Below are 12,413 nucleotides of genomic sequence, written 5' to 3'. Positions count from 1 at the left end.
ACAATTCAAAGATATTTTAGTGAAGATAGGTTACTGTAGATTCAGGCTGATTAACATCAGATACAAAGGATAAGTTCCCTCTATTCCAACATATGTCCTAAATATTATGTCTAAATAAAATAAACTGTTAAGCAGCAGTTTCTTAAGTTGATAGTATATTTATATTAATTGTGCTGCTATAATTGTGAGTCAGAATCTATAGTTCAAAGAAAAGTAAGGAAACTTTGAAGGTGACATTAAATAAAGATTCATTAGTTCTGAGACTAGCAATTAACCCATTTGACTTTGTCGTAAAGTTTCCATGTATTTGTGGTGATTATCATAGGTTCTTTTATTTATAACTAAAACCATGTACCATAACATATCCTCAAGAAAGATGACAAGCTACAGAATGCTCTGAAAAATAGGATTGACTGCAAATCCTTCATATACTGTTGGCTGTGAGCAACAATCAGAAGTTTACAGTTCCTCTAAATATGCCCACTTCATTATTTTTCAGTAAAAGTCCACTGCAAGACTGTCAGCATGCAATTTGATGTAAACCATGCACCCATTTGACTTGAAATTATTAGTGTATAATATGCCCAGTGAGTTAGTCTTAAAATCTAAGACTAGTGAAAGATGGGATGGAAAACACAAATTCAGTCAATTTATAATTTTAACCAGGCATGAAATATGAGGGTACAAAGATGCCATGATTACTCAAATCATTTGCCTTAAGAAAACAATATCAAGACCCTAGAAAACTAAACAGGTTACAACGGCACAATTGAGCTGATATTGTATCAATCCATCACCAGAAATAAATTATAACAGAATACAAAAATATGATCAAATCTCCATAGAGCAAAAGTTACTAACCCTGCTATTGCTTCAATGCGCTCCTCACGTGTAGCATCAGGAGGTACATCAGTTTTGTAGACAGGAAAAGTCAAAATTACTCCAAGATTCCCAGATGCTAGTTTGAAAGGATGGGTGAGGACTCCTTTCCCAGATTCTTTGGCTCGAAAGACGTTATCCCGATCCTCCTGGATGCATACCAGTATATGAATTATAATATTATATTAACCTCACTGAGAAACTTGTGGTCACTTCATTATCGAATTGCAGGCACAAGCCACAAAGGCCGCATGATAAATATATTATGTGAACAGAAAAACATAATATGACTTCAAGCCATGCTCCCAACTTGTACCTAAGCAGAACCAATGTTATATGCACAATCTATATGATTTCTTAAACTATTCATCAAGAAAACAGCATTGAAGGGAGTGAGACAGACACTTGCGGTAAATATAATTATCACTTCTATGCACTTAAGTAATCCTGTTTAGAAATACTTATAGAATTATGAAACAGCGTATATGGATATCCTTTCAAATGTTCAACGAATATTGGCATTAGTAACAAGCTTTTCTATTTTCAGGATTGCCCTGAGGAAATTTTCAGGCATGTCCTGATTCTGTAGATTTACGATTGTGGATTGTTTTTCGCATCATATAAAGTTTCTCACACCAGCTGTCCTTGTGAACCAGATTCACCATATATAAAGAAGAAAGAAAGAAAAGTTTACAAAACTGACCTATGCCATACCAATATTTTCTTGATGTTACGTATTTTATGCTCTGCATTAACTTATCCAATTCACTCAAAAAGGTGGAAAAAAAAATACTATAAGGACTATATACCTAGATTCTTTTTATGGTGGCCATAAGTTTTAGGGACTTTGTTCTCAGGTATGCATGTTTGGCCTCAAGTCTCTACCTATTTCCCAACCTAAGTCCTATTTTCTGCAAGGCTGCATTTATTCCTTATTTGTTCTTTCATCTTTTCTTGCATCTAACTGCATCCTCTTATCACCCACTCATCCACAAAAAATATATGGTAGACACTATTGCATGCACAACCTTCTTAAATGTGCAATTGATTCTGCTTCACATTAAACATAAAAACAAGCAAAGTGCAGTGATTCAATATGCATTCAATTGATGATACTATTCACTACATGCGCAAGAAGTAAGGAAATTACATTAATGTCCAAAAGCAGCAAAAGTTGATGATACTATTCACTATGTGCGCAAGAAATAAGGAAATTACATTAATGTCCAAAAGCAGCAAAAGTCAATCAATAGTACTCCTGTGAATCCTTGCAAGACAGGAAAGTGATTGTGTAAGAAAAAAAATCTTAGAATCTGAAAAGCACCTATACGCTTAGTAATTAGCACTAAAGCAACACAACCATAACTAGAGTAAACCTTAAAAAACTAAATCACAAACCATAAGATCATCTCATGTGAAAGCCTTTTGCTCCCATGATTCAAAGCTCAAAGTTCAATGATTCTTAAAAATGTTATGGACAATTTGGCTAGGTTAATTATCAAATTGGACCCCAATAGTACACATACATTCTGCAATATAAGCATTTTCTGAGAAGCATGTCTCCTAACCCTGTTCCAGAATCTGTCAGTTGAGTTTAACAGAAAATTGTCTCCAGATAAACAGAAACTACTATTTGAGCTCTACATTTGTATCCATGGCAGCATCTTTACCACAAGTCCTTACCACTTTTGATTAAAAAATAACCTCCAGTTAGAGTTCATGGCTCAAGAACCCTTATGAAAATGACTTCAAATAAAGATGGATTAGGAGGCTTCCAAATTTTAATAAGTGACAATAACAGACAGTTGAGAAAATCATCACAACGTGCTGTTATTTGAACCAAACAATATTCCATTTCAGTGGTGAAAGTTTTTCAATGTACATACCTAGCAGAAAGTAATCTTGCCTCATTACAGTTATCTGTGTGCTGAATTTAAGGATATCTGAGATTACATTCTTATGTTCGCCTATAAAACTTAATGGCAGCCCTCTAGCCGTTGGGCATATTTAGATTTACAGATTTCTATGATATTGTTCATTGCTATACTTATATTTTTGTTCACGTATTGATATGAATATTGACAATTGAGTACTGAATCGGTTATTAACTTATTATTTCCTAGATGGCATTCAAATGATATATGTTCAGGTTCTATAATGTTTAAATGACATGCTTTGTGCTTAGTTTCATATGAATGACATGTATATTTGCAAATTCCAGTGTATATTTTGAAATTTTCCCTATATTTATATAGCCATCCCCATTTGCCGTCCCCTGCTGTCCCCATCCCTGAAACTCAGGGGAACATAGCTTCATACTGCTTCCAGAAGCACCAAGAGAGACATATTCAGTTCACGTCCAAGCTCACTAATAAATATCAAGTTTAAGAGTTTAGAATTGATATAACTGGATATTAAGTGTAGGTGATATTTTTCTTAATTGAAAAGGGAATTGCAACCACCTAATATTCTAGGCAATCTACAACTCAAAATTCACTTTAACATTTCTAGCCCCTTGCCTTCCCTTGGAGGCACAGTGGATGTAAGAATTACCAGATAATGAAATTAGATAAGTTAAAGATTTAGCATGAATACATTATATAACTAAATCTAATGATGATTTAACATAAAAGCATTTTCAGGTTGAATAGATCATTTAAGAGGAAATAGACTGCACATTTAGCTTACTAATAAGATGCAACTCTAATCGGACCAGAAAATTCAATCTTGCTAGCTAGACAATATTCCGTTAGTCAGCGAGGCATTAAACAATCCACAAATTGCAGAAATTTTTCAGTGTACCAATGTGTATCCCAGTCCTTTTTCCCAATTGTCATATTGCAGATCAACATATGCATTATTTTCTTTCGTGCTCCCATTTAGCCTTGCACCTTGCAAAACTATATACTAATTGTTTCCCTTATTGGTGGCTACCATGAATTGGTATTACATCTAAAATGACCTCTATCATTTCAATTTTCAATTATGGGGAGTTGCAGAAACTCTGCACTCTGATTGTGAAGGTGCCCAATCATTTTAGTACCTAGGCACTGCAATTTCTTCTTTGTCTCAAGCTACTGCTGCAAGTTTCTACCCTCAATCATATAGAATTACTGCATCATGGAGGGAATCTGAAAGACACAATAACAATTACCCTTTGCAGTTGACTGCACTAGAACTCAATAAATAGGCAGTTTAAATATTTCAGAAGTCTATATCTCCTTAGCCAGGATGCTAAAACACAAACTCTCATTGAACAGATGAAGTATTATAAGTAATCTGCCCAGCATAATGTGGAAGATACACCTCTCTACATTCAAGAACAATGACTGATAAATTTGTCTGCCTAGTATTTAATTTAAGCCTAAACCAATATATAAACAAAACATGCTCTAAACATATAGAACCTATATTACCCTAGGTTTCTGCTACAGGGGACAGGGGACAGGGCAATGGGTTTCCGGGACAGATTTCTCATTCCTGTCGCAAGGGACAGCAGTGGGGACAGCCATATAAAAAATTGGGGAAACTTTAAATATATAGGGAAATTTTAAATATTCATATCAAAACATGGATAAATCATGCTTATACATTATAGAAGCTTTACATATAACATTTGTGTTAAAGAATTAAAACTGAGAGTTCACATGAGAGTGGAAATCAAACATATCATCAAAATCCAATCATTAATTTTATGGGACAGCTAGGGGGCAGGTTTTCAAAAGGTTCCAAACTTCAGGGACGTCTCCATTTCCAGGATGGGTCAATTTATGTTGGATCAATTTATGCAGGTGTTCCCGAGTAACACTGTATCGAAAATATTTGCTTAATGCATTAAAGAAGTATTTGAATTTCCTCATACAAAGAAAGCAATACAGCCCTTCCAAAAGCTCAGCTAAGATCCTGCTTCTTGTTCTCAATCGATGTTATCTCAATCTGTAGTAAACATCAGAAATCTAAGCAACTTCTCATTAAAATATTGCAGTACATAATAGTATTGCAGATCATAAATTCCACCCAATGACATCTAATATGTCAACAGGCCTCGGAGATCTAAGCAAGGTATGCGTTCTGACATATATGAAAAAACTCTTATTTTAAAATGTACATTCTACCTTATATAATCTATCTATGAAAGGTCAAGAACTTAAAAGGCAGAGAAAGATCAATATGCGCACCTTACCACTCATCACGTCACACTTATGAATTTTTTTAACAGTTTTCTGTGAGAATATTACTGGTGCATATTCATCTTGTACAGGTGCAATCTCATATTCACTCTCACACGGGTCAAGTGAATCATTACAGTCCTTTGGCATCTTTAAAATTTCCCACCCTTGCTCTTTCTCAAACTGCTCTCTCTCTGAGTGAAGAACCCTTTGAGCATATGAAACCCCAGTAGTCAGTGGTCTCTCAAAAGCCGTTTGTTCAGCAAAGTTAGCAAATGTCTCCTGCAAGAACCAACGTAAGCATAAGTCAGCCCGTAGTAAATGACAATGATGACATTCCTAATCAAACAAAACGATAAGTTTTGAATAACCATTTAGGACATCTTTAGGACATATCAAAGAGTAGCCGAAGACTATCAATAGTACAAAGACAGCTCTGTGTCATCTACAACCAATGGAACCCCAATAAAGGAAAAAGTTTCAATTACTAAATTACAGATTTCAGTTCATCATTGAGATCATTGAAAAGAAGTTAAGCCTAACCTACAAAATGAAAATAAACAACTCAGCTCCAATTCATCGAGAGATGTTATGTTACGAGTAGCAAATAATAGGCATCCGTTTCATCTACTTGGGACAGGGTCTAAAACAAATATGAGATCAGACTACAACTCCATAATTCACTATTAACTATGGCTAGCAATCAGAGTCATGTACTGGTGATATCCACAGACTTCCTTGATTAAACAAACATAAGACATGGCCCCAAGAGATTGCTGTAATCTCAACCAGAAGTATTTAACTCTCGTGTCTCTTAGATTATTTACCTTGATACTCGATCTAACCTTCCTTAAAAAAAATTAGATCTATGAAAGAGGTTATATGCGTTGACCTGATCAATGCTGGAGGGCTGCTTCCGAAGATGGAAAGTAGAGACTAGCAGTGCGAGAGCATGTATATGATTCATGCTCACGTTAAACTGGTCCACGAGCATCCTTGTACGTTCATCACACATGCTTTTCAGCAAATCTTCCCTACGCTTAACAATCCCAGCATTCATGTAATGAAATATACAGAGGGAGCCCATGATTGAAGCAACTACACAAAGAAGCAACAACCTTTTCAGCCAAGTCCCTCCAACAACCTTTGATGGGTTCTGCTTCTTAGTAGCAGAAGAACATTTTCCCCACCATTTGAAGTTCAATTTGCCTGTACCGCCCTGATGCTGATTCACACATTTGATCATAGTATCAGTTAGAGATAGCATCTTGGTTTTAGAGATCATCAATTTATGTTACTTCGGGTTCCAGCCTTCCTTATTTCATCCTCTTAACAGGCCATAAAAACTCATATGCCAGGAAATGCCCATCAAATCCAAGATTAAAATAAAAGCTAGAATCATCTAGCGGGCTCGATGTCAACTCAAGACTCAGCTCATAAAATTCATCAAACAAACAGCAAACAGTCCATCTTTATAGAACTGCCTGGAAGCCGATGCTGATGTCATCAGTTCTATACAGAGAGTACCAATCATAATTTCTAATTGGGTGTCCTCAAACTATCATTGAGTTGACTTCAACAGACAAACGCCCAACTGCATATACTGTCCCCAGTTTGTCAAAATGCAAATCAAACAACACTACACTCCCCCAAACATTTAAAATTGACTGATTCTTCCCTCGTTCCTCTACCTGCAATGATAATCCTAATCCTGTATGAATCCAAGTAGGATTTTAAGATTCAATCATAACTGTTGTGCAATACAAATAGATATGGCAGTACTTAAGCAACGCATTCTGTATGCCCAAGAGAATCCCTCCATTAAAAGAGGCCTTTTTCTTGGTTTTACCGCGTTGTGTTTTTTTTAAGTGGGGATGGGAGTCATGACCCTTTGAACAGATAGACAGAGAGAGGGAGGTAGAGAGGGGGCCAGTGTGAGGCCCAGCGAGGCACTAAATAGCTGGAGGATGAGGGAGGATGAGGGTAAATAGCTGGAGGATGAGGGAGGATGAGGGTAATACGAATACTGAATACTGAATGGTAAAGCTCATTAGGCACAACACATCCTTCTCGTAGCTACACGTATGTGCTGAACGAAGCGAAAGCAGATCCATGATTGAGACATCTCGTTCCTATTTTCACTCACCCGGGCCCCTTCATTTCCAAGGCGACTTTTGCTATAATGTTTGTTGGGGTCAGGATGACTCTCTCCAATGATGACGTAATGATGAAGCACAGACCAAGCGGACATTTGTATTTCAACCCGACACAGCCCGGATAAATGCCAAGATATTATTCAATCTCTTTTAAATTAAGAGGGAAGCTGAGATACCGAGATAGAAGTCAAAATGCATTAAACAGAGAATACCTGCATGGAATACCTGCATGCAAATAGGGACGAGAGAATGCCAATATAAAAAGAATGTTTAGAAGCGTTAATAATGTGGCATGTCAGATGATTTTGTTTTCTTCAATTCCTTCTCATCCATTTTAAATAGCATAAACAATATGTTACCTGCATATGTATGCCCCATAGGTTTGTAGGTCTATTATTTCAGGACAAAACTTTTAAACTAGGATACCTAAAAATTTAATTCAATTTTTTTGAAAAATAAGTGTAGAAGTATCCAATTTTCACAGAATTAGTATAAGTTTATTTATTTTATATATACTATTGCTTAATACATAGAAATCTTAAATCTATGAAAAAAAATACATAGAAATCTTAAATTTTAAAACTCTTTCTTAGTTTTATGACACAAGTCAAATTTAGAGAATGATTTACTTCATCACATCCAAACATCAAATATACAAATTAAAGAAAATTATAACAATAAAATAAGCAATGGTAATAAATGTTTTGAATTTATTTTTATTTTATGCTCTAATTCGTAGCATAATCATAAGAATATAGTAAACCATAATTTAGAAAATGGAACAAATACACCCTACATTGAGGAGGAACTGGTTATAAATTTTAAAAAACCACCAATTCACATTGAGTTTAACTATCCATTGCATGCAACTTTCAAGATTTTAATTGTTAAGATTCTATTTTATTTCTATGACAAGTAAATGAACGTCAGTTGTTTTTAAAAATGAAAAATGTTTACATTGAAGATTGCTACCACTTAGAAATCCTCTAGACTTAATAAGATGTCGTGATGTTGACCTTAGTCTGTATAAATGACTTTCTCTAAACTTTCATAAAATTTACTATTGTGATTGTAGTAATTATTAGTTAAGATTAGATGATGTACATTTTAACATGTTTTAATATTTATTACTAAGTGGTTTATCACATTTCAAAATTATGCAAATAATATGTTATACTACTTAGCAATTGTATTATGATGGATAAGAGAATATTGAAAATGAAATTTACATAATAGAGTGATATTATTGAAAATAAAAAGTAGTATTCTTTTGAATACTTGTAAATATATGGTTTATTAATATCACTATACAACATCCAAGGTTGGGATAAGTCATCTTAAAAATATATTTAGAACACATTATGTAAATTAGGACTAGTGGATAAGAACAATGCTAGAATTCAAGTGAAACTACTGTACACTCGAAAGTGTCCCACTCTAAACCCTTCTATCCAAACGATTCCATGAGTTGGAATGTTCGAATGCCGACTTAGAGCTCCCTATCCACGGAGTGCAAGAGAGTGTATTTCAAGTTCAAGGGCTCTCAGATGAGTCTTAGAGATACTCTTCTTGCTAGTAAACCATGCAATGGGAGGTTCCAAAGACAAGATGCAAGAATGCAAATGTCCCAAGGAGTTCCTCAAGGATGCAATGCAAATAAAGATTAAGCTAGAATGAATATGAAAAGTGCAGCTATTCTAAGCATGGATGAGAGTGTTACAATACCATTATTAAGCTGTGTGAGATTAAGCTACATGTAAAAATGAAAGCTAAGCTAAGCTAGAATGCCATGATGCCATGGATGGGAGAATGTAGACAAGAAATAGAAGTTCTCCACAAAGCTCCAAAGAAACCTGTTAGAAAACCTACAGCATAACAATATTCAAAATGAGGATTGATCCTTTGAGGGGGAAAGCTCTCTCCCTTTTAAAGTCATACGGACGGTAGAGATCAAGATGAAGATGGTGGATGATCAACGGTGGAATTTGAAAAGAGGAGTGATCCATGTGCACACACAAGTCAATCAATAGAATATAAGTTGACTTATCATATAAGACAAAAGTCACAAAGCCTTTTCTTTTAATTGCAAAATAGAAAAAGGACTTTATGTGTGCACTTTAAGTGGGTTAGAAGAATGGGGTGTTTTATTTAATTAAAAGGGGACATGTTATTTTAATCAAATAATGAACTTAGGATAGCATAGTCAAACTATAGGTTATAATCAAATAAATTGGTTATTAGCAATTTGGTCTAGATAAATGATTAAATTAATTTAGCAAAAATGCTGAGAAGGGGGCTAATAGTCTAGATGACCATTTTTAGGTGATTACAACTACATTATTCATAGATGTATTTAGAAAAGAAATCCTAAATATAGATACAATCACCACTAAGAACCAACATCTAATTAAACCCTATTAATGTATCCATTTTTTAATGAAGGAATCGATACAATTGTGAATAGAAGGTTTTGTTAAGAGTTATTCAACCACACAGTCAAGCAAACAAATAGTTAGTAGAGTCCAATGACTCTTAATATATTATTGTAAGGGTTTACAACATAAGGCATGAACCTTTAATGATGTATAAGGACCATTAGTATGTGAATTGTATCTTTCTAAGTTGATATGATATGTAATGTTCTTCTTCTACTACCAAACTTTATGAACCTAAGTTCCAAAAAATGATATTTAGATAGAGCTCTTCATTTTTAACAAATTTCGAATAATGATCATGGATGGTATTTATATAGAGAGTGTGAACAAAATGAGAAAATGCTCTATGCACATGATGTATGTAGAAAGGTTGCTTGTGATGAATGGTGTATGTGATAAGATATGTGTAAGGAAGAAACACAATTATGATTAATAAGCTTCTTAGGTCCAATAAGTTTGGATATGTATTCAAATGTTAGCATGAAGCTTAAACATGTTTGTTGTGCATTTCAGCTATTTGTTCTTCATTTAAAGAAATTGAGAAGTTACATCATTGGTCATCAACTATTAGGAAATAGTATTGGACTAATATAAACTTTAATAATCTTTGATTTTGGTTATAAGATTTATAATGAAAAGTGGCAATTTATGGTCCAAATCATTTGTTTGGAACTTAAACATGTTGAAATATTGACTAGAATAAGAGCATGTATTTATAAAAGGAACAATCTTTAAAAATGAAAGTATGATCTAACTAAAACCAGGCTATTAAAAAATTACACACAAACAAAATGTGGGAAAGAAAAATCAATGATGCAAGATTGTTCTTATCCCTAGATGTTGCCACATCAAATGCCTTAAGTAATTTAGAAGTGAAGTCTCTCTCAGCTTGAAGATAGTAAGAGGGAAAATATAATATTTCACCTCAATCATAAATATCCAATTTAAGACTTCAATTGGTCTTCTCTTGTAGTCATCCAATTATACTCTATATTTTGTGTTGATTGTGCTCTTTCTAACTCTATTATCAAATATCTCTTCAATGTTTTTTATTCAATTTTTTAATATATATTTTATACAAAATATATTTCATTATATATTGAACTAAATGGCAAATGCAATTCACCTATGTTATATTTCTTCCAATTTTCTTTCATGATATGAATTGTTGATCCCTAAGACATAGTTATCTATTAGTGTTAAACACTTAGTCATTCACAAGGTGTAGTGCCTGCCCCTAGTTCGCATTTCTGTTATCATTGTCAATTTGCTTTAGGTTGATTTTATGCATTGATTAGTTTTAGAGATATTGGATTTACAATATTATGATATTATTTCATGTTTTGGATTACATATATACTTGTTGATTTCATTTCATTCATGTGTTGTTAATGATATCTTAATGATTCCTAATTAGTAAATGTGGTTTCTTTTATAAAAATGTTAACATGATGTCTTTAATGATGATTATGTTGTATTGATAGAGATATTATTATATGTATGCATTTGATCTTAGATTTGTGATTTTATACTTACCCCATACTTGCATGTGTATGGTGCGCGTGTTTATTTTATCTTTCTGTCTGAAGTGTTTGATGTGGTTAGGGGAGGGAGTCGTAGTCACCTGCTAGTCAGGATCTACACGATGAACCACTCCCTGCCATTGTCTGTTTAGTTTAGATATATTATATACATGTACATGCTTGTCTTTTATGCAGGATGCAAGAACCGGGCATCGACTTCCCTGAATTGCCAGGATGAGTGTGCCCTATTACAAATACTCAAATGGTGAGAATGGGAAGATAATGATCAGGTCCAATCCTAGCCATAAGCCTATAATACTTGTCCTGCAAGGAGGACTCGTAACAAACTGTCTACCCTTTTTAAATTCGTGAGTCCTTTGTGCGTATGTTGTTTTGTGAGTCTTTGATGAATTTCTATTAATTAAGTCTAATTAATAGATTAAATTAATAATTTAATTTAATTGAAAATTATTATGATATTTTGAATATTTAATTATATTTAATTAATTGAGAAATTAATTAAATATAAAGAATTAAATTGAAGATAAAAGTTTTAAGATTAAATTTAGAACATGATAATATTTATTTAATTTAATAATAATATATTTAGAGTTCATTTTTAAATAAATGCTAAATATTATTGTTATTTAAGTTAATAAATATTTATCAAATTAAACATTCTAAATATATTAAAAAGTTAAATAAAGTTTAAATTTAGAACGTGATTATATTTATTTAATTTAATAATAATATATTTAGAGTGCATTTTTAAATAAATGCTAAATATTATTGTTATTTAAGTTAATAAATATTTTATCAATTAAGTTTCTAAAAAAATGAAATTAAAAGTGAAAAGATATTTAATTATCATAAAGATTATAGTTTGCATGATTTATGCATGAGTTGAAAATAAAAGAGATTAATTAAAAGATAAAATATGTGAACTTAATAAAGATATTCTAAGCAAGTGTGCATGAGATTTTAAAAGGTTATTAAATTAACTTAAAAGTAAAGTGGAAAGTTAAATAAAGTAATTTAACAATTCACTTAAAGTGCATGAAGGAATAATAAAAGAATATTTTAATTTAAAAAGAAAATTAATTGTGCATGAATGAATTAATTAAATAAAATAATTATAATTTTTGAGTTGGGGGACAGAAGCCCTAAAAGGTAATTAGATTCTATATTAGAGGGTTTTGGGTCATTATTGCACACACAGGTTTGAGGGAACACACTTTTGGAAGGGGAACA

At 33.0% G+C, this 12,413-nt stretch overlaps 1 protein-coding gene across 1 annotated transcript in view; it reads right to left on the bottom strand.

Moving 5' to 3' along the window:
• The window catches only part of LOC149534807 (histidine kinase CRE1-like), a 29,888-nt gene extending 22,798 nt beyond the window's left edge, over positions 1-7,090 (bottom strand). Inside the window, exons 1-3 of the mRNA XM_089806960.1 lie at positions 5,941-7,090; positions 5,058-5,330; positions 862-1,028 (exon numbers count right to left, since the gene is read on the bottom strand). Of these exons, the coding sequence (XP_089663086.1) occupies positions 862-1,028; positions 5,058-5,330; positions 5,941-6,333 (833 nt within the window). The 5' untranslated portion in view covers positions 6,334-7,090. The remainder of the gene's footprint in view (positions 1-861; positions 1,029-5,057; positions 5,331-5,940) is intronic.
• Between the last annotated feature and the right edge of the window lie 5,323 nt (positions 7,091-12,413).

Source organism: Cupressus sempervirens, chromosome 10 (genome assembly GCF_028749045.1).
Source record: "Cupressus sempervirens isolate cs-2001-9-10 chromosome 10, ASM2874904v1, whole genome shotgun sequence".
Classification (NCBI taxonomy): Eukaryota; Viridiplantae; Streptophyta; class Pinopsida; order Cupressales; family Cupressaceae; genus Cupressus; species Cupressus sempervirens.
This window is presented reverse-complemented; position numbering and strand designations above follow the sequence as displayed.